The sequence below is a fragment of the Leptonychotes weddellii genome, chromosome X (genome assembly GCF_054177405.1).
Source record: "Leptonychotes weddellii isolate Sample4059 chromosome X, ASM5417740v2, whole genome shotgun sequence".
NCBI classification, from domain to species: domain Eukaryota; kingdom Metazoa; phylum Chordata; class Mammalia; order Carnivora; family Phocidae; genus Leptonychotes; species Leptonychotes weddellii.
Window position 1 is genome coordinate 96,590,827 of NC_138385.1, and position 27,970 is coordinate 96,618,796.

At 40.8% G+C, this 27,970-nt stretch overlaps 1 protein-coding gene across 1 annotated transcript in view; it reads left to right on the forward strand.

Annotated features, from left to right (window-relative positions):
* Positions 1–27,970, forward strand: part of LOC145717893 (uncharacterized) — a 216,967-nt gene that overhangs the window by 163,839 nt on the left and 25,158 nt on the right. Inside the window, exon 6 of the mRNA XM_081809151.1 lies at positions 10,678–10,873. Within this exon, the coding sequence (XP_081665277.1) occupies positions 10,678–10,873 (196 nt within the window). The remainder of the gene's footprint in view (positions 1–10,677; positions 10,874–27,970) is intronic.

The following is a 27,970-nucleotide window of genomic DNA, read 5'->3' on the forward strand; positions in this document are numbered from 1 at the left end:
TCTCCAAACCCAGCAGATCCCTGCAGTGCGCTCCCGCGCCGCTCCTCCCGGGGGAGGAAGGGGAGTCTCCCCGGATCTGCCACTTGTTGGGTCCCTGCTGGAGGAGCAGTGGCCCGACTGTGCCGTGGATCATGGTTTATGGCAACCCCGAGTTGAGAGCCTGTGCCTCGGCTCTGTCTCTGCAGCTGGCTTCCCTGCTCTGATCCCTGGGAGCTCTGCTGCACTCAGGCACCCCCGGTCTTTCTGTGACCCCGAGGGTCCTGAGACCACACTGTCCCAGCGCGGGTCCCACCCCCCGCTTAGCCACTGGAGCGACGTCCCGCAGCAGAGCCGACTTCTACAAGTTCCGATTTTGTGCTCCGTTGTGCTATCACTTGCCAATAGCGGCCAACGGAGGTCCCCTCCCCCACCATCTATCTTCCCGAATATCGCCTCGGATTCACTTCTCTGCATGTCATACCTTCCAGAAAGTGGTTGCTTTTCTGTTCAGAGAGTTGCTGCTATTCTTTTCTTCACTCTCCTGTTGAGTTCGTAGTTGTTCAGAATGGTTTGACCCCTACCCAGCTGAATTCCTGGGACCAGACGAAATCCAGGTCTCCTACTCCAGGAGCCATCTTGCTCCTCCCCCCAAAATAATCTCTCTTAACCTTTTATCTCACTCCAGCCAACTCTAAATTTCCCTCCTATTCCTCATCTCCAAATCCCTTGAGTTGTCTGTACTATCTGTACGGACTGCATCCTAAGGCCGACACAGTCAGTTCCCCGCTCAACTTCTTGCAGCACTCAGCTTCCAGAACAGGTCAGTGGCATCCTAATTTAAGCACCTGGGACGCCCCTCAGCCCCTCACCCCAGAGGCTTCTCTCTAGTCCTAGTGCAGGGTACACCAGAAGTTTTGGGGAATTTGTGTCCATGGGAACATCCCTCAGCAAATGATGGATGGAAATTGGAAGATAAATATGAAACTTCCTAGTCCCTAGGTGAGATGAGCATAACTCTGAGGTATGTTCTGCACTGTCTCCCAGAGATACCCAGCAGGACTGAGTAACAGTTGCCACAGCAATAATATGCTCAGTACCTCACCTTTTACATGGTTCTTTCCCTTTCCTTCTCACTTCCCTTCTCCCTTACTGTTGCTTCCTGGGATTGTCTCCCAAATAAACCATGTGAAGTTAAATCCTGTCTCAGCATCTGCTTCTGGAGGAGCCATACCCAAGACATACCCATTTCTATTTCACCACCTCTCATCACTCTCCAAGCATGCCCCTGTGCATTCTGCCCCATCATGTCACTGAAGACCTTCATGTCAATGAATACAAAGGGCATTTTCAATTCTTAGTCTCTTAGTGACATTATACAAATTGACTGCATACACCTCTTGAAACACTCTTGACAGCTTGATACTATGTACCACTGGTTCTCCTTTTACTTCTCTGCTTGTTTCTGCCTGGTCTCCCTTGCAGGTTCATCTGTCTCTGACCATGAAATGTTAAAGTTCCTCAAGGCTTGGTTCTACACCTACTCCTGTTCTCACTCTATAGTCTCTGGCTGATTTTATCCACCTCTTCATCTTCAGTTGCCACCCATAAAGAAAGAAATCACATTTGTATCTTTTGCCCAAACCTTTAGTCTGCACTCTAGACCAGCATGTCTGTCTAATTTATACCTCTTTGATATCATAAAGGCATCTCAAACTCAACAAGATCCAAAGGAAAACATGGCATTTCTTCCAAACATGACCCTATACTATCCTATTGATCTCTATCTCAGGGAATGTTACCACTATTCATCCAGTTTTAAAAGGCCAAAATCTAGTAATTATTTCTCAATTCATTTCTCTTCATCACCATTCCCCAACACACATGTATAATCTATCATTAATCTAATTCTTTTTATTTTACCTCTTAAATATTTTTGAACCTGTCAATCTCTTTTGTCTCTCCACCATCTCCTAAACGTCTGCAAATACCTCCTAACTTGCTTGCCTACTTCCTCTCTACCACTATCCATGATCTATTCTCAAAGTCATAAGATTACTTCCATCCTCATTCCCCTCCCCAGATTTATTTTTTTTAAGATTTTATTTATTTATTTATTTATTTATTTATTTATTTATTTATTTATTTATTTATTTTAGAGAGAGAGTGCATGAGCAAGAGAGTGGGGGGAGGGGCAGAGGGGAAGGGAGAGGGACAAGCAGACTCTGCACTGAGTGTGGAGCGTGACTGGGGGCTCGATCCCATGATCCTGAGATCATGATATGAGCCAAAACCAAGAGTCAGATGCTCAACAAACTGACCCACCCAGATGCCCTCCTCCCCAGATTTAAAACACTTTAATTTTAGGGGCACCTGGGTGGCTCAGTCGGTTAAGCATTGGACATTTGGTTTTAGCTCAGGTCATGATCTCAGGGTTCTGGGATCAAGCCCCGTGTTGGGCTGCATGCTCAGCTGGAGTCTGCTTGAGGATTCTCTTTCACCCTCTCCCTCTGCCCCTCCCCACCCCGTGCTCTCTCTCTCTAAAAGAAATAAACAAATCTTTAAAATAAAAAAGATTCTCCCTCTCTCTCTCTGCCCCAGCCCCACCACTCATGCTCTCTCTCCCTCAAAAATAAAAAATAAACACTTTAATTTTAAACACTTTAAAATCATTACTCATTAAATAGACACAAAATCCTTAATCTATGCCACAAGACCCTCCCTGTATGGCCTCTACCTATTTCTCCATCCTTCTCTGGTCCCCAACTTCCTCTCTATCTTCCTGATTTGGCTATAGTGTCCTTCTTTTGCTCCTTCACACATACTCCTTGACACAGGAGTCTTCATATATACTATTTTGTCTCTAAAACCCCTTCTCCCCCCTTCATTTGTTTCATATTTACTAATTTTTCAAATGTTGGTTGAATTGTTATTTCCGTAGGAACATTTTCAGTCACCTCTTGGGCCAGGCCAATTATTACAGTTGAAATTCACAGTTATTTGTTCATTATATGAATAATTGCAATTTAATGAGTGAATGAAGAAAAGTTACATTCCCAAAGCTAGAAGAATTTTGTTATTTCCTGTTGTGGGCTGAATTCTGCCCCCCTTGAGATTCATATATTGAAGTCCTAATCCCTAGTACCTCAGAATGTGACTGTATTTGGAAATAGGGCCTTTACAGAGGTAATTAAGTTAAAATTGGGTCATTAGGGTGGCCACAATACAATATGGCTATGTCCTTATAAGAAGAGGAGATTATGATACAACACAGGACAACCTTGTGAGGACATAGTGAGAAGGTGGCCATCTGCAAGCCAAGGAGAGAGGCCTAAGGAAAAAAGAAAACCTGCTGACATCTTGATCTTGGACTTCTAGCCTCCAGAACTGTGAGAGAATACATTTCAGTTGTTTAAGCCACCCAGTTGTTATGGCAGCCCTAGCAAACTATTACATCTTGGATTTCTCAATGGGTTAGTGTATACTGTCTTGGAATTCATCCAACACCATCTCATCCCTCAAGAACTGTTCTCATATACTTTACTGCTATGCCAAATACAGTTTTTGACTCTGCCAAGATGATCCCATCTGCTCTAAATGAGGCAGCATTCATCATTATCCCATGTGTTCAGCTTGAAAGCAATCTTTATAAATTGAGGGATGAAATGACCTTGGTGTTATGTGCAGTACCCTCACTATATGGATAGAAATCAATAGTAATACAAAAGACAAAGTCTCTTTGAAAGCAAAAAGCAGTACTTTTTAAGGAAGCTGTCTTTGAGCTGCTCATGATACCTTCATTGTTGGGGAATTTACAGTTTCTCTCTCTTTTTAAAGAACAAACAACATTTTTCAATAAATCTTGTCAATATTTTTACTTTTTCTGTTCATTTTACTCAGAGAAAGTGTGACAACTGGTAAAGTCTCCTGTTTGAAATGATAAGATGATTTAAGTGGGAAAATGGCATTATTTCGTAGCTGGAGATATGGTGTTTTCTATTTGTTTAGTTTTAGAGAATATTGCGTCTTGGTTTATTAACTTTTATATGATAGTACTAATTGTAGGATAATTCTCTTTGAATATTTTATATCATTTTAATAAGTAGTGCTATAAGTGGTTAATAGCCTAACAACAAAACTAGGCATGTTTTCAAATATGATTAATGTTTCTCTGTCTTTTTCTTAATGCTCCATTAACTAGTGCAACGTAAGTGGTCCTACTGCCAAAAACCTTTACCATTAAATGGAAAATACATTTACTCACTTTGTGAATTAATTAAAGCCATATGGAATTTCGAGCAGAAGATTCTTACACATTTTGTTTTAGAGATTTAGAAAATACAGAGCCATTTGTACCCAACAGGACTCCCATATGCTTTCATATCTTAAAACAAAAATACAGAAACAAGTATTTCAACTTTTTCTCAGTAATGTCAGTTTTCATGTGTATGATTATTTCATGTATATGATCACATCTATATGATTCCAAGGTATATGTGATTGATAGCAGTGAGCTATACTGACTATCAAAACCTTTGGATGGGGGGAGATTTTTCAGTGGGTTTTCTCCTGATTCCATAAATCTCTAATATTTTAGAAATTTGAGTATGGGAATGGGGTACTGGCCACATGGGTAGTTTAGGTGATGGATGGCTATATCCCTAGCCTGAAAGAAACCATGTGCTTTTTCAACTGAACAGCTATGCCAAGTCAGTCACATAGGTGTACAGTAAGGAGTCCCACACATGAGTAGTTCCTTGTTCCAGGATTTGCATGAAAAGGGACTGTGGTGACATAAGCAATGAAATGTATTGAGGACTTTTGTCCTCTGCATAGACTTCCTGTCTCCTTAGCTCAGTAGCTATTTATTGAACACCTGCTATGGGTCACGCATGCACAGAGTAACTGAGCTACATCTATACATTATGATATGGCATAACAGAGAGGTGGCGCTGGTCCTCTCTCACTGCTTGCCCCAAAGAAGGCCGGCTCCAAGGGTTGATGTCCAATTATGGACATCCTTGAAGGAATTTGCTGGGAGTCACTTGTCTCCAGAAGCACTATTCCCCATCTAACATGAAAAATTTAAGATTGCTTTCATTTCATTTCCAAAGCTTAGGATATCGGTTCTCAAACTTGAGCATGCAGCAGAATCATCTGAAGGACTTGTTGAAACAGATCACTGTGCCTCAGCCACCGAGTTTCAGATTCAGTAGGTCTGGGGTGAAACCCAAGAATTTGCACTTCTAATAAGTTCCCAGTTGATGATAGTGTTGGTCTCAAGCCATTATTTGAGAACCACTGGTGGGGCGCCTGGGTGGCTCAGTCATTAAGTGTCTGCCTTCAGCTCAGGTCATGAGCCCAGGGTCCTGGGATCGAGCCCTGCATCAGGCTCCCTGCTCAGCGGGAAGCCTGCTTCTCCCTCTCCCACTCCCCCTGCTTGTGTTTCCTCTCTCGCTGTGTCTCTTTCTGTCAAATAAATAAATAAATAAAATCTTTAAGAACGACTGGGCCAGGAAATAGCCAGTCCCAAGCAGCCAGAGCCCCCATTATTCTTACCCAAACACTACTCCAAGCTCTCTCAGCTCTTCTGTCCCAAAGGCACTTCCTAAGAAGGCTCATGCACCTCCAAGTTTCACCACCCAAAATGCCCCATTCAAAAAGGAAAAGAGAAGCATCATCAGAAGGAGGAGGTGTTCTATTATTGTTTCATTATTAATTGCAGGAATTGTATCTCCATCTTAATAACAATTTGATGAACACTTACTATATGCCAAACACTGTGCTAGGACTCTGAATAATAATGAGTTAACTTATACTGAGCACTTATCTGGGTGTTACGCTCTAGCTATAGTCATTTAAATAGATGGTTTCATTTGATCCTCACTATAGCTCATTTTACAGGTGAGGAGATTGAGGTATATAGAAACTAATAACTTACCCAGAGACATATGACATATAGCTAGTGAATAGTGGAGCCAAAAATATGAAACCAAGAAAATGTGAGTTCTTAGCCATTAAGATATAGTACCTTTCAGAGTCCATAGTCTGAAAAACAAACTGAGGGTTCTAGAGGGGAGGGGGCTGGGGGATGGATTATCCTGGTGATGGGTATTAAAGAGGGCACGTTCTGCATGGAGTACTGGGTGTTATATGCAAACAATGAATCATGGAACATTACATCAAAAACTAATGATGTAATGTATGGGGATTAACATAACATAATAAAAAAAAAAAGATATAGTACCTTTCAACATATATCTGTATGTCTATCTAAATTTCATTTAATCTTAACAAGAACCCTAAAAAGTAGGCCTTGTTAGCCTCATCTGTAGATGAGGCAACTGAAGTTTAGAGACATTAACAACTTGGCCACAAGGTTAGGGATGGAAGGGAATGCAGGCTAGCTGGCTCCTCAGCACATGCTTCTGACATATATAGGATTATATTGGCCTTAGCAGGTAGGACAGCCATTATCCTCCCGAAGCTCATTGTGTACTCTTGGCTTGGCCAGAGCCCCTCTCCTGAAATGAAAGAGGAAGATGGGTTGGAGCCACCAAAATTCATATCACCTGAACAATGACGTATCAGTATCAAAGGGCTGGAACAGCTCCTCAAATAGATAGATGGTTGGCCACAATTTCTCTAAGTACCAAGAATTCAGCAGCAGCATCTGTTGGGGGTGGCACTCAGTTTTGGGCCTTTGGTTTTCCAGATTAAGATGATTGCTCTGTAAGGGACTAACTGGATCCACCTTTGGATTCATCAATATTCATGGACTTTCTGAGAGCCCAGAGTGTAACTTACTGCAAAATCCGGCACCTCCCAACACTGCCTCTTTCAGGAAGGAAGTGCTCATTGCTCCAGCTGCTGAAAGAGTTGGTAACTGACAGCTCACCGCTGAATCCCTCTCCAAACATTGCCCTTGGCTAAAGAGAGGTACATCATCCACGGTTATGCTTCCTTGGGGGTTAGGAGGACATCCCCTATCTACTGAATGGTTGATTCAGGGGCTTAAAGGCCCAGCCACCTGGTTATAATTCAGGATATCTCAACTGGGACATCCCAGTTCCAGAGGGCCTAGGGTGACCAACCATCCTGGTTTGCCTGGGACTGAGGGGTTTCCCAAGATGTGAGACTTTAAATGCTAAAACTGGAACAGTCTTAGGCAAACCGGGACAAGCTGAATACCCTAAGAGACCCCCTTGTAATGGTCTGAGGCCCATCTTCTCCTTTTGCCCAAGGCTAACTCCTTCCCTTCCCTCACAGGTGATGTTTCCAAGAGCATTTCCCAATAATTTCTTATATGCTAATCCCCATCTCAAAGTCTGCTTTTCAGGCTTTCCCTAAAACCTGACAGGTTTCCCCTAACACCTGTGACACCAGACTGTAGAGGAGATGCTAGAGGGTACTGTCTCCTCCTGTAATTTCTCCTCCTTCCCTTACTTGCTTAAGGACCCATAGGAAGAATCTGGAGAGATGGTGCCAAAGATGATGAACAAAATGAAGCTAACTCGAATTATAGCCAGATGCTGAATTCACTCAGCATCTCCAGTAGCTTAAATCCATTTGTCAGAGATGAAGTCATAATATCTGAAACAGACTGAAGTAAAGCTGACCTGTGCTATAACGAATGCTTCTAAGTTTAATTTGTGGGAAAATCTATTCATATTGAAAGAAATTCTGAAAGACTCTACCCCAAAGTCTAGTCAGTCTTTCTGTCTGCCCCTCCCCCCACCCCCGCAAGCTTTTTGCTTTTGTCAGGGCTACTCCCTTTGCCAGAACTTTTAGCTAATAAAAATATGTTTGCTGAGCCTGACTCCCTGAAGCTGGATGCAACATTATTGAATTCTAAACTTTGTGTAACGTGGGCTATAATCAAGGTGGAGATCCTTACCAAAAAATAATTAGCTTTGGGGATAGAAAGCTCAACAGAAGCATAATAATTAAATTGGTTCTCTGTTTTTATTTTATTGGGAACACTAAGCTATATTGGTCTCCTTTCAAACCAGATGCTGATTCATGCAGCCGGTTGCAAATCTTTGCTGAAGTGCTTAGGGAAAAAGGGATAAACTTGAGAATTCCACCCTAGTACTCTAATAGATTTTGGAAAATTCCAATACTTGGAGCTTCAATGTGCCTGGGTTGGGGTGCTGAACTCCTCCAAGTGGAATGACTCAAGTGGAAGATGCTGGTCCTTTAAATATCTGGTGGGTCTCCCAAAATGGAGGGAAAATCTAAGAGAACAGAATGTGTGTAGAGTTTCAGTTTTGCAAGATGAAAAAGTTCCAGAGATCTATTACACAACAGTGAATATGATTAAATACTACTGAACTGTACAGTTAAAATAGGTTAAAAGGCTCTAGTGAGGAGATCTAGGCCAAGCCTGAAGTAGCAGATGACCTACTTACTGGTTCTGCTTATAGCTCAGACCTGATCCTAACAGGAGGCCTGAGGAGAAACCGTGGAATTCCGAATGGCTCCCACTCTCTCTAGATGATTCTCCCAGGCCCACTCTTCTTCCTAATATTCTGACCTTCAGACCTTGATTGCCAAGAGTATATCTCAACTGTTACTGTTCTGTTTTCATCTCTCAGGACCACCCTGCTCCTGTGCACCCCACTGAATGTGCCCCCTCCCTGTCTAATGGCCTTTTCTTGGCCTGGCATTTACCTTGTGTTGGATTCCCTGTGTCTATCTATATACTGAGCTAGAGGCTACCAGCAGCTCATGCTTTCCTGGCCTTTCAGAAGGGGGTTCTCTGCCTGAAATGTCCCCCTCTCATCCCCAGGAAGTTACACATACCCTCTATTTCATTCCCAAAGCCCCATTTGGACCCTGGCCATGTTCCGTTATAATTTTGTGTTCACATTATATCTGCTCACATTTTTGTCTCCCCAGCTAATACCAAACTGTGAGCAAGTTGAGGGCTGCAACTCATATGTAGCTGACTAGAAAGCTATTTTATTTTTATTTCTATGATAACACAAGTAGTTAATTTTTAATTTCACAGTTTTTGACAATACTGATAAAAATGAGTTCATTCTGAGAAAGAATCTGGTTGGAGAGAAAAAGATTTTATTGATCGAGTACTTATCAATTTTAGAAGTCATTGTTCTGATTTTTTTTTTTTAAAGATTTTATTTATGTATTTGACAGAGAGAGACACAGTGAGAGAGGGAACACAAGCAGTGGGAGTGGGAGAGGGGGAAGCAGGCCTCCCGCGGAGCAGGGAGCCCGATGCGGGGCTCGATCCCAGGACCCCGGGATCACGACCCGAGCCAAAGGCAGATGCCCAACGACTGAGCCACCCAGGCGCCCCGTTGTTCTGATTTTATATATAAGAGTCTAAAAGTTATTAAATGATTGCTGTGAGGTAATTTTATTGATTGTGCCAAGCGAAAAGTATAATAGTCTTCCAGCATTTATCTACTATGGAAAATCAGTCTTCTAAAAAATAAAAGGCTTGTGTTGGATTACTACATTATATACCTGAAGCTAATATAAAACTGTATCTTATATGAGTTCTAGCAGTTTTATGATGGTGACTTATTTATAACTGAAAGCAAAACATACTATCCAGTAGTTCATTCAATATGATGTCTTCTTAATAAAGAAAATGGCATATTTAAAAAAATTATATCTTACTAATTGGAATTAAAATAAAAACTTTAAAAAATAAATAAAAAATAAAAGGCTGGTGTTAGTGTAAATAAATTGGCTGTGGCACAAAATGATTTCTTTTACTGTCAACGTGCTTTATCCAATCTCCTTTTTATTTATGTCACTCTTACTAAATGCACTTCTCAAAAGAAAACAAAAAACAAATCTATTTGCTGTCACCTTCTTTTAGCTAATTGTTGACATGAAAGCTGTCAATTCCAAAGAGAGCTAAAGCTTAACATTTCAAAGAGTAGAGAATGAACTAGGGAGAGCATAAGATTTTTTTTAACTTCTACATTTATCAAAGTTATATTTCTATGTGCGAAGTTATAATGTGCATAACATGCACGTGTTTACAGACTTATATAAAAACCACGTCTGCCTTGCCATTTGCCCCCTTCCAGAGAAAATCACTTTCTCCTCTTCTAATTTATTTTTATTTAACTAGTCTATTTCTCTAAATAAAATGTTTCTCTTAATAATTGCTGCTTCTTATTTTTCAGCTCAGGCATAATTAATTGACTTCCTACTGTGGAAAATGAGCATTTAACATCCTCCCCTCTCCTCAGTGTTCCTATATCTTAATTCCAGTTAGATCAATATTGTTCTTTACCTTTTTTTTTTTTTAAAGATTTTATTTATTTATTCATGAGAGACAGAGAGAGAGAGAGAGAGAGAAGCAGAGGGAGAAGCAGGCTCCCAAGGAGCAGGGAGCCTGATGCAGGACTCGATCCCAGGACCCTGGGATCATGACCTGAGCCGAAGGCAGACGCTTAACCGTCTGAGCCACCCAGGCGCCCTGTTCTTTACCTTTTTATGGCTATATAAATACTGTACGTGGGTGTGCTTTGTAGTCAAATATGATTACTTTTCCTTTTAATCACCTTTGATTCTCTTGTGATTAATAATTACCTCATGTTTGCTACATACTGAACATTAAACATTAATTAAATTCCGTATTTTCTGGCAAGTGTCTGAATCTCCTTTCAAGAGGTCCAGTCACATCAACTGTTTTTGTGATGTTCATTTTTCTTTTAGAAATACCTCCCAGTGCTTTTCCATCTGTGCTACTCTGGATACGTTGCCGTCTTTGCCTTTGCCAATGTGAGCCATGCAACCATGCTGAAGAACATCTTTACCTCTCTCCTGTGTTGGATCTCCTGGGTCCTGTATTCAGGGATTTCTTCATTGGTAAAGCACACCCTGCAGGGGTGCCCTAATAGAGTACGAAATGGTAGGTTTTTTAAAACCTTATATGTCTTCCTAATTGACTGATAATTTGGTTCAGTATAGAATTCTAGGTTGGAAATCATTTTTAAAGCATTGTTCCATTTTCTTCTCGCTTCCAGCAATGTTGTTGAGAAGTCTAAAATTATCCCAATTCCTGATCATTAGTATAGGACCTATTTATATTATCTCCATCTCTCTCTATTTATATATCTCTCTTTCTCTATCTCTATCTCTCTTGACTTGTATGTAGGACCTTTTAAACCCAGGATCCTGAATTTCTTGATGATGGGTCCTAGTGTGTGTTTATTTTTATCTGTTGCCCTGTTTGCTTTGTGAGTTTTTTAAAATTTGGAAACATATCCCTTTGATCCTGAACATTTTCTTGAATTATTTTATTGATGATTTTTGCGTGTCTATTTTTTTCTTTTTTCTCTTTTGGAGCACCTGTTACTTGGATTTTGGACATACTGGACTGGTTCTTTAATTTTCCTTTCTCTCTGATTTTTCTATCTCTTTATTTTTTTAAGTTACTTTCTGGAAGAGTTTTGGAAATATATCTCCTTATCCAGCTATTGAGGTTTTCATTTGTGCTATCATTAAAAAAAAATTTAAGAGGCATAGTCATCTTCTGAATGTTCCTTTTTAATAATACCCTGTTCTTCTTTCATGCTTGCACTATCTTCTCTGGTGAGATTAAGGATAAACTTTTAAGGTTTCCATTTTTTTAATTGTCTTCTCCCTACCTAGGTACTGTAACCTCTAACTCGTTTTTTCTCTGATGGGTTCTTTTTGGTCTCAGTATTTTATATTTGAGGCTTTCCTCAGATACCTGGAATTCTTGGTGTCTGCTCCTGTTTAAGAGTGTGGGATTAAATATCTAATTGGCAGCTCTGGCCAATCAGAGTCCCCCATCTCCCTGGCTGAGTGATTAGCTCAGGAATGAGCATATTCCTGACACAGGTCACAGGTCAGTTTAATAAGTATCTTCCTTTGATGTTTTAAAAAAAACTACTTCCTATTCCTGGTGTTACTAAGCTAGCAGGACATGGACTTACTGGTGTCATCTTGACCGATGCATGGGAAGAACTTTCAAGAGATGGAGAGACAGACAGAATGTAGATAACATCTCTTAAAGCCCTGAATTTGATTAATTACTTAACTTCTCCATACCTTCAGCCACTATAGACCCCTGGGTTTTTTTTCTGCTTAAATTATTTTGAGTTGGGTTTCTATGATTTAAACTTAAAGTTTTTTTGACAGATACATTTCACAATGTTTCTATGTCTGATTAAAAATAATATAATTTGTGCCACCTACAAATGCAAAGGGTCATCAACTATTGATCATTTCCTTCAGCTTTCTCAAAATGGCTTATATGTCCTGTGAGTACCAATGTGTCATCCAGTCCAATATATAGTGACATTGAGAATGGGGGAATGGGCCATAAAAATATCATCTACAAGTAACAGTGATGATAAATTCACGTTTTCTCTGAGGGCTATCTCCTCTCCTTCAAAGCTCTCATTCAGTTCCAGGCTACTTAAATATGGAGAAATTGTGTCAAAGGTTGTTCTAGGATTTCTTATTTTTCACTTTCATTGATTTCCTCCTGATAGTCTAGGTATTATATCTCCTCTTTGGAGTTTTCTGTACTTGGCTTGTTTGTGATAGTGATGTGAACATCCCTTATTCATAATGCCCTTGTTTCCCAGATGCACCTATTCTTTTTTTTTTTTTTTAAGATTTTATTTATTTGACAGAGAGAGACACAGCGAGAGAGGGAACACAAGCAGGGGGAGTGGGAAAGGGAGGAGCAGGCTTCCCGTTGAGCAGGGAGTCCGATGCGGGGCTTGATCCCAGGACCCTGGGACCACGACCTGAGCCGAAGGCAGACGCTCAACGACTGAGCCACCCAAGCGCCCCAAGATGCACCTATTCTTAATCTTGAAATTTTACACAACCATTTTAAGACTCAGATTGCTTACGCAATTTCTGGTTACTCTCTTTAGCAGGTGGGAAATAACTTCTCAATTTGAATGCTACGTCTATTATTTAGCAAATTCTGGTTTAGATTCCTCTAAGATAAATGAGAATTTAGAATACCATAATGATACTTGCTTTTTTCTTAAGCCATGGCTGAATGTAAAATGCCCTTTAGCTTTTCAGTGTTTCTAAAGATAGCTCTCATAAACTTCACATTCCTGCAAAATCAGGTTGCTTTGGAAAGCAGATACAACTCTGTGTCTCACACTGCTGTATCCATAGGGCCTGATGCATTTTCTTTCTTTTTTTTTTTTATTAAAGATTTTATTTATTTATTTGACAGAGAGAGAGAGAGCACAAGCAGGGGCGTGGCAGGCAGAGGCAGAGGGAGAAGCAGGCTCCCCGCAGAGCAGGGGGAGCCTGATGTGGGACTCGATCCCAGGACCCTGGGATCATGACCTGAGCTGAAGGCAGTCGCTTAACCAACTGAGCCACCCAGGCGCCCCCCCTGATGCATTTTCTATGTCCATAAAAAGAAGCCACAGAATAATGACTAATTTTACTAGGAAACAGTTTTGCCTGTCAAAAATACTTTTAGAGATTTGGTAATCAATGTGCCTAATTTTGAAAACATTGGGAAAATGGTTTATCATATTTATTAGTCAGTTCCATCACACATGAGCCTCTGGGCATGCTTACAGGATACTAGGGCTGGAAGAGAGAGAAAATCATTCATCGAGTTTCATGCTCTATAGTATTATAAAAGCAAGAAATAGGCTCTTATCTCAGAACCAAGAGCTGCTTGTGGGGCCTGAATTTTAAAATAAGGAGTGGGGTGTTCCCCAAGAGAGAATACATTTGGAGGCTCTAGAGAGAAGAACCAGGTATCCTTCAAACATAATCACTTGATCATTAAGGCCCCCAAAGGACTCTTCAATCCTTGCCTATCTTTCCTCCTACCCCCCTCTTTTTCTATGGGATCCATGATTTTATCCCAGTTTTCTTTTTTTACCTTTTGTTAATTTTTCCATTTTGAATATTTCTACTTGCTTTCTCTCCCAAAATATGGCTCTACAGCTAAACACAGTCTGATTATTTTTTTCTTTGAGTCTTGTCTAATTTTAAAATACTTGCTAGCTTTTCAGTCGTTTGGTCTGGTGGCAAGTACAGTACGCATCTTAATTTAAGGACAACTTGCTATTATCACTACAGTGAAACAGATAAGGAATGACACATGAGCACATACACACATTTAATAATTGAGACAGACTCCAGTCTAAAAGTTTCCATTACCTTTTCTCAAGGATTCTGGAAAGTATCTCTCCCCACTTGGACAATATCCAGAAGGTAGAACAATGAGACATTTAAAAAAATCCATACCTCCTTCTTCCTCTAGCTCGTAGAAAGATTGTTAGAGTGTGATCTACAAAACAATGTCAAATTCCTTATCTTTAGAAAACAAAATGTCCATGGAGTCTGGCTGTACAAAAGAAGCAGGTTCAGGGACGCCTGGGCGGCTCAGTCAGTTAAGCATCCAATTCTTGGTTTTGGCTCAGGTCATGATCTCAAGGTTGTGGGATCAAGCCCCACCTGGGGCTCTGTGCTCAGCGTGGAGACTGCTTGGGATTCTCCCTCTCCCTCTGCCCCTCTCCCTGTTCATGCTCTCTCTCTCTGAAATAAATAAATAAATAAATAAATAAATAAATAAATAAATAAATAAATAAATAAAATCTTTTTTTAAGAAAAGAAGCAGGTTCGGGGTACCTGGGTGGCTCAGTCGTTGAGCGTTTGCCTTCAGCTCAGGTCATGGTCCCAGGGTCCTGTGATCGAGCCCCGCATCGGGCTCCCTGCTCGGTGGGAAGCCCGCTTCTCCCTCTCCCACTCCCCTGCTTATGTTCCCTCTCTCGCTGTGTTTCTCTCTGTCAAATAAATAAATAAATAAATCTTTAAATAAAATAAAATAAAAAAATAAAAAAAGAAGCAGGTTCATCCACATCACATTGTTCTTATTTTTCCTAGTGGCCCAAAGGCAGAGGGTTTCTAGTTCATGATCATGAGGCTACAATTCTAAAAATATGTTTTCCTTGAAGTGACCATGTGGTGCTTAATAAGAGTGATAGCCTTGGCATCAAGAGGCTATGTTTCTAGATTTATAAAATTTAGATTATATCATTTTAAGGTCTTTTCCAGCTGTAATATTTTATGTTGTGTATCAATATAGCTGTGCCCTCTTGGAAGAATTTTCTCTCTTTTTGTTCTTTTCATTTTTGAAAGAAAATGCCTTATTTTGTGAAAAGATCTTTGTGAAACCCCCACTTTATAGAATATGATAAGTCCCTGTCCTTCAATCCCTCCATTATACCTCTCTCCTTCCAGGGATAGTGAGAAGGTTAAATCGACTAAACCTTATAATTCTAAGCTTTCTTGGCTTAATATTATTACATGGGGTTAAGAACTCTGAACAGCTCTACAGACACTCTCTCATCTTGTTTTTCCAAGAGGATTTTATTCTTGACCTTCAAGAGTTGAAATAATTTAAAGATAAAATGTTGAGGATTTTGTAGTAACTATTTCTCTACACCACAAATGGTTTTCCTCAGCACAGAGCTTTCATTAGGGAACTTCCAGTATAATGGTGAACATCCTCACAGACAAACATTTTGACTTTCACTCTTGGGATGGTGTACGGGGAGACATGAGCTGGATTTATGTTTCAATATTAGATAAGTTCTGCCAGACATTTTTTTCCTTGAGGTTAAAACCACTCTAACATGGGCGCTTGAGTTTTATTCTTCTCTGAAATCACTCTCATAACCAGTTTATTGAGAAGAGGGTATAAAAATGATTGGATTTATTTTTCCTTCAATCACTACTCTCAGCCATGTGCTATCATATCTCCCTTTTATGGAAGATAGTGAATCACTTAATGCATATCTTGGAAGATTCCACTACCTTCTGGTGGCTTTCAGTTACTTCAAGACCAGCCCAGGTTAAAACTTCAATCTCAGACTTGATTTATAACTCATTTCCTCCATTGCCCACAACGTAAGTTTAAGCTGGGACAATGACTGCCGCTAGTGGGAGGAGCTTAATGAGCTCTGAAACATGGTTTTTCCCACTCCACTTCCACAACTAACTCTAGAGAAAGGCAGGCAGGAAAGACAAGGAAGAAGACAAGTGCCTCTTGACTTAAAGTGGCTGTTGTCATAGTGTCCCTGGCTAACAGTCTCGGATCGTTGATTCTCCTGTGGCAAACATCTGAAGAAGCCACATATTGACTCTCTGGTGAAGTGAGTTTGAGGCTATAAACTCTTAGGGATGGAGGATTTAAAAGGGTCTCTTTGCTGGTGCCTAAGCCCCTGAAGATGCTGAGAGGTTTAGCTTTGGCCCCTTCCAGCCTCTCCTCAGCTCCCACAGCTTCTTGTTCCAGAGGTTGTCTCATTGAGAAGGTAGCCTTCTTGGGTGGAATATCAACAAGATAGATCAAATTCACTTAGCATGGGTCCCCAGAAGCATACTCTCAGACAAGAAGTGCAGAAAAGGAGTTGGGTAGTGAGGCAGAAAAGGGAAGACAGCCAGTAAAGAGTATATTAGAAAGCAAGTTACCCCCTCAGGTAGCTGGAGCTAAGTTCCCTGGGAAACTCTGGGAGCTAGATTAGAATGTGGGTCTTAGAGTTATCTTGCCTGAGGGGCAAGGGAGAGAAGCGTTGTATAGCGGTCCCTTCAGTCATTGGTTGAGGGTTACTCTCAAGGATGTAAACTGCTCAGCATGTTTGGCCTGTGAAAAAGCTCTTGGAGACACAGATGCTGGGAGTTGGTATTTCCCTTCATGGAGCCATCTCCAATCTCACACCCACAGGTCTACCGTTGGCCAGGGCTACGTTGTTTTAGGCTGCAGATCTGTGGGGGTACCTGGAGAAGTTCTGTAATACATGCCTTATTCCCTGACTCAGGCTAGAGGAGCAGTAGGTTTGTGGGCACATTGTCCTCATGGTGGGGGTTGGAGACTCACAGAGGGGTGAGAGGAAGCACTCAGGGCTTCTTAAAGCCTAGCCTTTGAACTCACTCTCTGTCACTTCTGCCCTACTCTTTCAGTGGTCAAGTTCAACATCCATAGGGGGATGGAGAAAATACTATTTCTCCCCTGAAAATAGAGCAGGGGGCAAGGGAAGTGAAGATTTGGTAAACAATAATGTCATCTACCACACATGGTCTTCAAGCATGGAAAAAAATTTAAGAGTCTCAAAATGGATAGTAACAAATGTCTAGAGAGAACAAAGAAATGGCTACTGCATTTGGTGGTTAAAGAAATTGACTACTTTCAAGTACATATCTTCGCCAGAACTGAGGAGAACAAAATAAGACTTTAGGTAGTGATTACAATTTTTAAAATAATAATAATTTATTAATAAATAATAAATACTTATGTAATAGTACCTATATTATAATATTTAATTTATGAGTTCTAGTAAAATATTAAAAAGTAATAACTGAGACAGCTGGTGTGTGCAACTCAGTTTCTGAGAGCTTGGCAGTGAGAAAAATGAGAAGGTTGAACAAGAGCCAGAGAAGAGAGTCAGAAAATATCATAGGAAAAACATGTGACTCTTTGATGGAACAGAAGAAAAAACATTATGAAGACAAAAAGAGAGGGTTTAACTACAAAAGAAAATTTCCTCAGGAGGAGAGAGTTCATTCTGCCAAAGAAAACTCTAAGGCCAAAAAGAAGAGAATGCCAAATTTGGCGAGCAACCTCAAAAAGAAGAAAAAAAAAAAACAAAACCTTTTCTGGGAACTTTTTGGGAAGATTCCAAACTAATTGTTAGTTAAAATAATTATTAACTGTGTTAATTTTGTCATGGAATGAATATCTGGAAGTTTTCACTCCCTTCATTTTCAGTGTTCTTTTCTCCTACACTCTTAATTTGACAAATCAAGTCCTGAAATAAGAATAAAAATAATAAGTGTGGTAGGCTGAATAATGGCCCCCAAAGACATTCACATCCTAGTCCCTGGAAGCTATGAACGTGTTATGTTAAAAAGGGATTTTGCAGGTATAATTAAGTTAAGGCTCTTGAGTTGGCAGATTATCCTGGATTATATAAGCAGACTCAGTGTAATCACAAGAGTCCTTATAGGAGGGAGGCAGGAGGCTCAGAGTGGTAGTAAGAAGACAGGCAATGTGAAGAAGGAAGCAAAGATGGGAATGATGCAGCCAGGAGCCAAGGGATGAGGACAGACCTCCAGAAGCTGTAGGAAGCAAGGAATAGATTCTTTCCTGGAACCTCCAGAAGGGTCCATCCCTGCCAACACCTTAACTTTAGCGCCTTAAGACTCATTTCAGACTTCTGATCTCCAGAACTGTAAGGTAATAAATTTGTGTTGTTTTGAGCCAGTACATTGTGCTAATTTGTTACAGCAGCAAAAGGAAACAAATATAGTAAGTGACAATTACTGGGTGCTCCCTGTGTGCCAGGCACAGTGCTGAGTGCGATGAGGTGCCCTGTTTCCTTACCCCATGTTACAGTGTGGGAACTTGCGGCCAGCTACACAGCTGCTATGTGCTGGGAGTCATGACTCACACCCAGGCCTCAGAGCCCATGCTGTTCCCATTGTGTTAAAAGTTAGGGATCTGGGGCACCTGGGTGGCTCAGTCGTTAAACGTCTGCCTTCAGCTCGGGTCGTGATCTCAGGGTCCTGGGATCGAGCCCCACACCGGGTTCCCTGCTCAGCGGGGAGCCTGCTTCTCCCTCTCCCACTCCCCCTGCTTGTGTTCCCTCTCTCACTGTGTCTCCCTCTGTCAAATAAATAAATAAAATCTTAAAAAAAAAAAAGTTCAGGATCTACCATTCTCCACTAGAAGTCACTAGAGCTTCTTAGAGAAATTGCTGATTCTAGAACTGGAACAGGAAAGACAAGGTAAGACAAGATGAGCCTTGGAGTATCTTGTAGTCCAGAAAGCAAGAAGTATTAAAAAAAAAAAAACAAGAGGAGAGGGGCAAGTCAAAGAGACACAGGAGCCAACCTGAACATGCTCCCAATAGTCAAAACTGGAACAATTTGAGCAACAAAATAAAGTCATACTGGATTATAACCCAAAGTAGAAAATAAATAGCCATGCATCCATACTGATATAAATAAATGATAAAAATAAGCAATGAGAGAGAAAGGACCTACGTTCCTCACAAAAGAGTTCTAAGTAATATATTTAGATACCTACCCCCACCCCCACCCCAGTTTGGACTAAGTTTAGTGACTTGTCCTAATGAATAGAGAATGAAAAGGGAAAAGTAGTAACTTTTCAGTGGAGAAACGTAGCAGACAGCACTTTTCCAAATAGTCAAGATTAATATCACCATGATAAGTCATGTGGACATCACGTTTCTCCTGATGTGATGTGATGAAAAGGGCACTTCACCACTCTGTTTTTTTTTCCTCCAAAATCTGTATCTCCAGCCCAAATCATGAAAAAACATCACATAAACTCAAATTGAGGAAGATTCTACACAATATCTAACCAGTAGTCTTCAAAACTGTTAAGATTAAGGAAACTGTGAGAAACTGTCACAGACCAGAGAGCCTAAGGAGACCTAACAACTAAATGCAATGTGGTATATATACTGGATGAGATCCTTGAACACCAAAAGGACATTAGTGGAAAAATATAGAACACTGTGGTTTTGTTTATTATTCTTTACAACAGCAATGACAATTTGATGGAGTAGATTACCCTTTCCCATATGTCACAGGACCCCAAGAAGTAAAGGAAGACAGGTTTTATTGTCTTCATTTTACTGTATCATTCAATGCTCACAATTTATTGGGCCCAGTCCTAAACAGATTAGAGATAATATCATGTACCCCATTTAATCCCTGTATCGGCCCCATGGAGCAGTTACTATTTCCATCCTCATTTTCCAGAGGAGGATACTGAGGCACAGAGAGGTTAATTGACTTGCTCAACTTAACACAGCCACTAAACAGGGGAGCCTGACTTTGAGCAGAGATGTTTGGCTCCAGGTCTTGCCCCTAACCACTAAGCTATAGTGCCTTAGGTTTTTGGGGTCAAAGAGGCTAAATGATTGGCTCAAAATCATAAAACCAGTTGTTCAGAACTGAGACCACCGTTGAGATCTCCTCATTCCCAGTCCACCATTTGCCCCTATTTCTAGACACCACCACCCACTTGGTTTTCCTTTCCCGAAGCACAATGAAATTAGAATTTCAGGAGCCAATCTGAATATGCTCTCAATGGCCGAAACAGGAACAATTTAAGCAACAAAATAAAGTAGTATTGGATTAAAACCCAAAATGTAAAATAAATGGTCTTTCATCCATACTGAATGATATAAGTATATGATTGAATATATAAGTGTAAGTATATGATTGAATATATAGATAGAGGAGAAAGGAATTCTTTGACTTTCACTCTATCTTAACAACCCAAAACAGGTAAGAAGTCTCAATGACGTAGATTTGTGGTCCCAGGTTGAAAGCTGAATAGAGAGAAAAATTTTGTCACTGGTTTAGTTTCCTGACAGGATTCTGATGATTGTTTCAGAGCTGATGTCACTTCAAAATTTCTTAGGCCTGGTGGATATTATCTTGACAGTTCTTGACCTTTTTTAATCCTTGAGGTTTAACTTTATTTACACTGACTTTATATCTAATATCTTTTGGCACCCTTTGGAGTGTTACTTCAGTATATGTTCTCTGTAGTTGGACAGTAATGTTGATTGGCATCAGTTGTTGTTTTCAAAATACTTGGTTTTAAAAGAGAAGGATGGGGGCGCCTGGGTGGCTCAGTCGTTAAGCATCTGCCTTCGGCTCAGGTCATGATCTCAGGGTCCTGGCATCGAGCCCCGCATTGAGCCCCGCATCGTGCTCCTTGCTCCGCGGGGAACCTGTTTCTCCCTCTCCCGCTCCCCCTGCTTGTGTTCCCTCTCTCGCTGTCTCTCTCTCTCTCTGTCAAATAAATAAATAAAATGTTTTTTAAAAAATAAAAAAAAAAAGAGAATGACTTTTAAGACTTACAGACTTTAGGGATGCTTTTATGACTTTTTCAACTTTTGAAACTCTTTCCGGAAGTAGTATTCAGATTGAATCTGAAGGAGAATGGAGAGGACTAACTGTGATCATATTTTCTTTAAAACTATGTCAATATTGGGCTCCTGGGTGGCTCAGTGGGTTGAGCGTCTGCCTTCAGCTCAGGTCATGATTCCAAGGTCCTGGGATTGAGTCCCATGTGGGGCTCCCCACTCAGCAGGGAGTCTGCCTCTCCCTCTCCCTCTGCCCCTCCCCCGGCTTGTGCTCTCTCTCTCTCTCTCTCAAATAAATAAATAAATAAATAAATAAATAAATAAATAAATAAGTCAATATCTCACAGATTCTTGGATTCTCATGGAAAGGGGGATGAAAACTCTTTAATTCAGAAAATTACCAGTTGGATTCACGAATCAGTTGTACTCTGGTTTGAAATAATAAAACCGAGGAAAAGCATTTCCAAATTTATTTATTTATTTATTTATTTATTTTTATTTATTTATTTTAAAGATTTTATTTATTTATTTGAGAGAGAGAGAATGAGAGAGAGCAAGCACATGAGAGGGGGGAGGGTCAGAGGGAGAAGCAGACTCCCTGCCGAGCAGGGAGCCCGATGCGGGACTCGATCCAGGGACTCCAGGATCATGACCTGAGCCGAAGGCAGTCGCTTAACCAACTGAGCCACCCAGGCGCCCCAAATTTATTTTTTTTAAAGGATTTTATTTATTTGACAGAGAGACACAGCAAGAGAGGGAACACAAGCAGGGGGAGTGGGAGAGGGAGAAACAGGTTCCCCGCGGAGCAGGGAGCCCGATGCGGGGCTCGATCCCAGGACCCTGGGATCATGACCTGAGCCCAAGGCAGACGCTTAACAACTGAGCCACCCAGGCGCCCCAAGCAGTTCCAAATTTAGTAGCAATTGTGATAACACATAAAATTTGTAAAGGGCATTTCCGTTTCCAAAGTGCTGTTACTCAACTTTTCTCTCTAGAGTCTCACAAAACTCAGTTAGATTGGTATTTTATTACCTGTCTGTCATAAGTGAAGAAATTGAGGTTGGACCCAGGTTCACTCAGCTAATTGTGGGCTAAACTGAGATTCCATCATTTCATGTGACCTTGAGTCCTTAAAAAGAAAGGATTGGAGTAGGGAAAACTCTTGCCAGTATGTCAATAATCATTGCTTTGATAAGGACTACATATTAATTGATTCTTCCTAGATATGCCACTTCCATCAAAATGACAACAAAACACATTCACTAGTTTATCAGAGTAATAGAAGATGAAAGAAGATCAATACTAATAGTGACCATTTATTATAATCTTACCACCTTTCAGAAGCTGGAAGTGAAAAAGTCATTGTGAGGCAAAAGTCTCCCATAACCTGGTGAGATAATAGATCAAATCTCTCAAGGATAAGTTTTTTTTTAAAAAAGAAAAGACCACAGTGCCTTAAAAGGGCCTCGCACAAAAATTTGTATTCAATTTTTTTTTTATTAACCAGCATAAGTAATAGTCACTGGTTTATTTGGAGAGGTTTCTCTTTTCTTGGCAGAGAAACAATATAAATTAAGTCAGTTTGGTCACCATAGGCTTAGTTCTATCTGAGAAAACCTCGCCTAGATGAGGTCTGCAACCTCCTTCATCTTGGGGACCACCAACAGGACTTCACAGGAGTCTTGGGGAGCTGTGAGCAGGAAGCCTCCTGCAGGCAGAAAACTGGCAAATTGATCCTGCATAAATCCCTATATGGCTTCCCACTGCTCTTACCGTGGCTTTCCTGGCCCTAGCACAGTCTGTCCCCAGGAAGCCCCCCAACTCTATCTCTTGCCTTTGCACATGCTGTTCCTTTTGAATGGCACACTCCTTCCCATTCTTTGTATGGCTAATGCTCACTTATCCTCAGGTCTCATTGTAGGGGTTCCTTCCCCTAACTCCCCGAATCCGGGTAAGGAGTCCCCTCAAGTGCTCCAGAGCGCCCCCTAGTTTCCCTCTCGTAGCACTCACCACTTTGTACCACAGTCCCTCACTGGAATGTCAGCTTCTTGAAGGCAGTGACTCATCTGTTTTCTTCCTTGTTTTATTTCTTTTGTCAGCGAGACCTGGCCCTTGGCAGGTGCCGAGCAAATATCTGTTGACTGAATGAAGCAAAACAAGGAAGCAGAAGAGGAAAGAGAAGAAAGGGATGAGAGAGAGAGAATTGCTTTTGAAGGAGCAGAGTGAACTGTCCATAGCAATAATGTCCCACGTTTGAGTGACATCACTGGTTTCTACGCAGAAGCTATATCATGACATAGCCTTCTTTTCCTGCTTGCAAATTATGAAGATTACATACCTTCAGTTTTCTTCAGCAATAGATAAGCAGACAATGAGATCCAACCAACAACAGAAGTAACAATTGCACCTTGCATTTTTATGCCATTTTACAACTTTTATTTTTTTTAAGATTTTATTTACTTATTCATGAGAGACAGAGAGAGAGGCAGGCAGAAGCAGAAGCAGGCTCCCCACGGAGCAGGGCCTGATGTGGGACTTGATCCCAGGACCCCGGGATCATGACCTGAGCTGAAGGCAGATGCTTAACCAACTGAGCCACCCAGGTGCCCCATTTTACAGCTTTTAAAGAGTGGTCATGTAACTGTCATATCAATTCTGGGAGTCAGGCAGGACAAGTGTTATTATTACTCTCATTTTATGCATGAGGAAACTAGGACTCTGTGACACATGACTTGCCACTTAATGAACGCATGACATTGGCAGGTCAGTAATTATTTTTTAAAAGACAGGCAGTAAGCGATGCATGGGTTAGGGTGGGGGTTGGGTCTTGCACTCCAGCCTTTGGGACTTACTAATTGGGATGTTTAATTGCCATGATAAAATCTTCTTTGCAAGTTTGTTGTGAGTATTAGGAATGAGAAAATTTATGTCACTTGCATAATACACTGTCTGGGACTCAATAATCATTATATATTTGTTGATATATATATTTTTTGCCTTCATGTGTTTGTTTTTCTCTAACTTGCCAGTGAGTTGCATCAGTGGTCCCCCTGCAGTCCATTCAGGGTTGGTGACATCCATTTAGGATAGTACAATTTGTGGGCTTAGAGTGAAAGGGTTAATGTAATTTTCTTCAGGCTTGTGCCCAGGAACATTAGTAAGGTTGGAAAATATAAGATAGTTATCCTGCAATTTGCCACAGAAAAATGGGAACAGTATAGGAACCTGCAAGCAGGATATCAAGCATCTACCCCCACAATGTTTCAGGAGTGGAAGAAATCTGGTGCCAACTTGTACTGCACAGGGTCTGTCTATGATCACAATGAATAATACCAATACTGACCACATGGATGATGTAGGTCTAGTTTATAGTCAATGGGTGCCCAGAAAGGTGAGGGGTATGGTCAGAAAAGACTCATATAACTGTCATTCATTCATACGTTTACTCAGCACATATTTATTAAATACCCAACTAGACATAACACAAGATGGTAAGTCCCATAGGAGTTACAAAGTGGAATGAGATTAGGGTCCTACCTTTAAGGAATTTACGGTCTCTAACATGGATAAGGAACATTTCTTGAGCTCTCCCATTGTACCAGCACTGTTCTAAACACTTTCCATGTATTAGCTCTTTTGATCTTTACAACAAATGAATAGGTCACATGTTATGACTAAAAATCGCATTATACAAGTGGGAAAACTAAAGAAGGGAGAGCTGAAGGTACTTGCCCAAGTCCCTAGAACATGTACTCCCAGCGGGGGAGATAAGCAAAAGTCTCAAGTGTTCAAATCCAGCAGTGCCTTCTACCACAAACTCAGTGCCTTCGGCTCCCAGCACAGGCAGTTCTGCTGACCAGCGGGGGTGGCCTGCGACACCTCCCACAAGATTGTGGTGGCTGACAGGGGTAATCATCACAACCAGACCTTCACCTTTTAGGGCTAGTTCCTCCTCAAGTTTGTTTCTATTTTTATTAAATGATTGTACAGCTGTCTGCTTTTAGAGAATCTATGGATAAAAGCCTTCTTTTCCCTGGAGTAGAGAATATCAACCTTGAGATTTGTTCTTTCCCCATACTTGCTATCATCCAAAACTTTCAAAATTAATGTACCAAAGAATTACCTGTTTAATGCTCATAAAACCACTTCTTAGGCTATTTACTTGGAAATGAATTCCATGCAAGGGAATAGGGCAATAGGGCAGAAGGAGAATTTCTTTGAAAATATGATATCAAGGAAATGTTATAAGTATTGAACCAGCAGGTACTTCAGGTGAGGAAATACATGCCTTTCAAATAATGACGAAAGCCATTTGAAGCAGAACAGTGGCGACAAGTCCAATTTGTTAAACAATCTGAAGATGTAGAAGTGTAACACTTCAAATATATTTAGTGTCTGCCTTTACACATAGAAGGAGTTTTATTCCAGTAACCATGGTTACATTATATACTACTCAGGTACTCATAAAGTGAAAGAGATGAGTGAAGAGTAAAGTTAAACGCTACTGAGATACACAAAGCTGTGACTGGCACTATAATGGAATTTCCTTTGGCTTTGAAGATTTAGATTTGCATGTACACTGATCTAGTTATTTCTATGTATGCATTTTACCTTTATCAGGACTATACTTTGACCAGGTAGATAGTAATGTCTTATAATCTAAAATAGTAAAACTTCTCAGAAAAACGTGTACTAACTATGGTGGGATACTGGGAATCCTTTGGGCGAGTACAGATGTGGGAGTAAGGGGGAAATCAATAAGAGTAGCATGTAAATCTGAAGAAGGGATATAAATCACAGTGTTTATGAGAAGGACACATAATTACAATTAAGGATTTAAAAAAAAAACAAATACAGGAACTTCTCTCCAGTATAAAGGAATGAGTCCAAAAAGCTCAGTTGTGTCATTGCATAGTTAATAAATCATTTGGTACAAGCCTGTGCAGCTAGCTGACCAGGGGTTCCAGGAGCCTGGCTATAGGAAATGAACCCTTTCTTGTCCTTGCTATGGTTTAACATCACCTGATGGCAGTTGTCTGCTCCATCTTTTTTTTTTTTTTTTTAAAGACTTATTTATTTATTTTTGAGAGAGAGAGAGAGAGCACGAGCAGGGTGAGGGGCAGAGGGCTAGAGAGAGTCTCAAGCAGATTCCCTGCTGAGTGCAGAGCCTGATGCAGGGCTCGATCTCATGACCCTGAGATCATGACCTGAGCCAAAATCCAAAATGGGACTCTTAACCGACTGAGCCACCAGGCGCCCCTAATTTTCATTCCTTTATAGTTATCACATCTCTCTTTCTCTCTCTCTCTCTCTCTGTCCCCCTTGAGAGAGGCTTCTAGGTTCCCTTCTTTATTCTTTTGTAGTAAACACTTGTTTTCATTCTCACCATCTGTTTCTCATGCTCCACCTTTCAAATAATCCTCTATTTCCATTGAATATCCATGGGTTTTAGGTGCAGTTACTTTTCTCCTAGTCCCATGAGTCAAACATGTGAATTAGGACAAGTCAGTCAGAACTTGCCATCTTTCTGACCATCTCTTTATGGATGTGTGCATCAACTATGCCTGTTCAATCTGAGTGAATCTTAGGACTTTTTTTGGGAACTCTAAAACACAAACCCTCTTTCCTTATGGACTCTGTGGTATGCAAATGTGAAGACTGGAACTTCTGTCACCCTTTTGCCACCATGGGGAAAGCCTGTCTGGGAAGAATGCTGACTCCTGAAAAAGGGAAGGGCTGAGGGAATGACAAAGGAATGATACTGGAGCTCTTCTCAAACCACTCATAGAAAGCATGACATTAGTCAAGTGAGCTCTCTATCTCTACCACAAACTCAGCAGATAATTTTTCCTTTTATTTCAAAGAGAAAATAGAAATCAGACAGCCCATCACCAAATTTGCAAACCAAATTTCCATTGATGAAATGTCTTTTCCTCTCTAAGCCTCAGGTCTCCCCCATGCTCTGGACCCTAGGTCCCTCTCCATTAGCATTCAAACTCACTTAAGCATCTCTCAATTAAAAATCCCTCACTCTATCTGATTTTTGCATCAGGCTTGTTCCATTTTTCTTTCCCCTATTCCCACCCAAACTTCTCAAAAGACTACTCAATATTTGCCATTCTCATTTCTTCAGTTTCCTCCCATGCCTCACATTCTCATTCCACAAGTTCCACATGATAAAAAACTGCTTTTGCCAAGATCATTGGTGACCTCCATGTTGCTAAATCCAATGGGCAATCTTCAGAATTCTGACTTCACATCTCACCACCTACCTTGACATAATTGTCCTCTGTCTTTCTTGAAGCACTCTTTCTTTGGTTTATGTATACCATGCTTTTCTGGCTACCCAAAGTCCCGCTCCTTTTAATCAACTCTTATATGTTGGAGTTCTTGAGACACTGACCCTGAGTCCTCTTCTCTTAATCTTTACTGTCTTCGTAGATGATCTCACCAGTTGCACAGCCACATTATCATCTTTGTGTCAATGGCTTCAAACTGGTCCTCTCTCTTGAATTCTAGATAGATTTATTGTCTCTCAGGCATATTAAGCTAATTATATCTGAACTTGAACTTACCATTTTCTCTTCCAAAATCTGCTTCTTCTTCAGTGATTCTTATCTCAGTAGATGGCCTCCACAATCTTCCCAAATGCTAAAGGCAGAAACCTAGAGTCAAAATTTGATGATTACCTCACTCTCTCTCAAGCCCTGTTATAGGAGTAAGGGAATGAGATAACCATACCATAGGAGGTTGTGACCTGAGATGGTACTTCAGAGTTCAAGATTTTATTTTATTTTTTAAGATTTTATTTATTTATTTGGGAGAGAGAGAGCACAGAGGGAAGGTGAGAGAGAGAGGCATACTCCCTGCTGAGCAGGGAGCCCGAAGTGGGCCTCGATCCCAGGACCCTGAGATCACGACCTGAGCTGAAGGCAGATGCTTAATTGACTGAGCCATCCAGGTGCCCTGAGAGTCCAAGATTTTAGAGGTGGAAAAGTTTCAAGCACTGTTATGTTTTAAGAAACAAAACAGATAGGGCGCCTGGGTAGCTCAGTTGGTTAAGTGACTGCCTTCGGCTC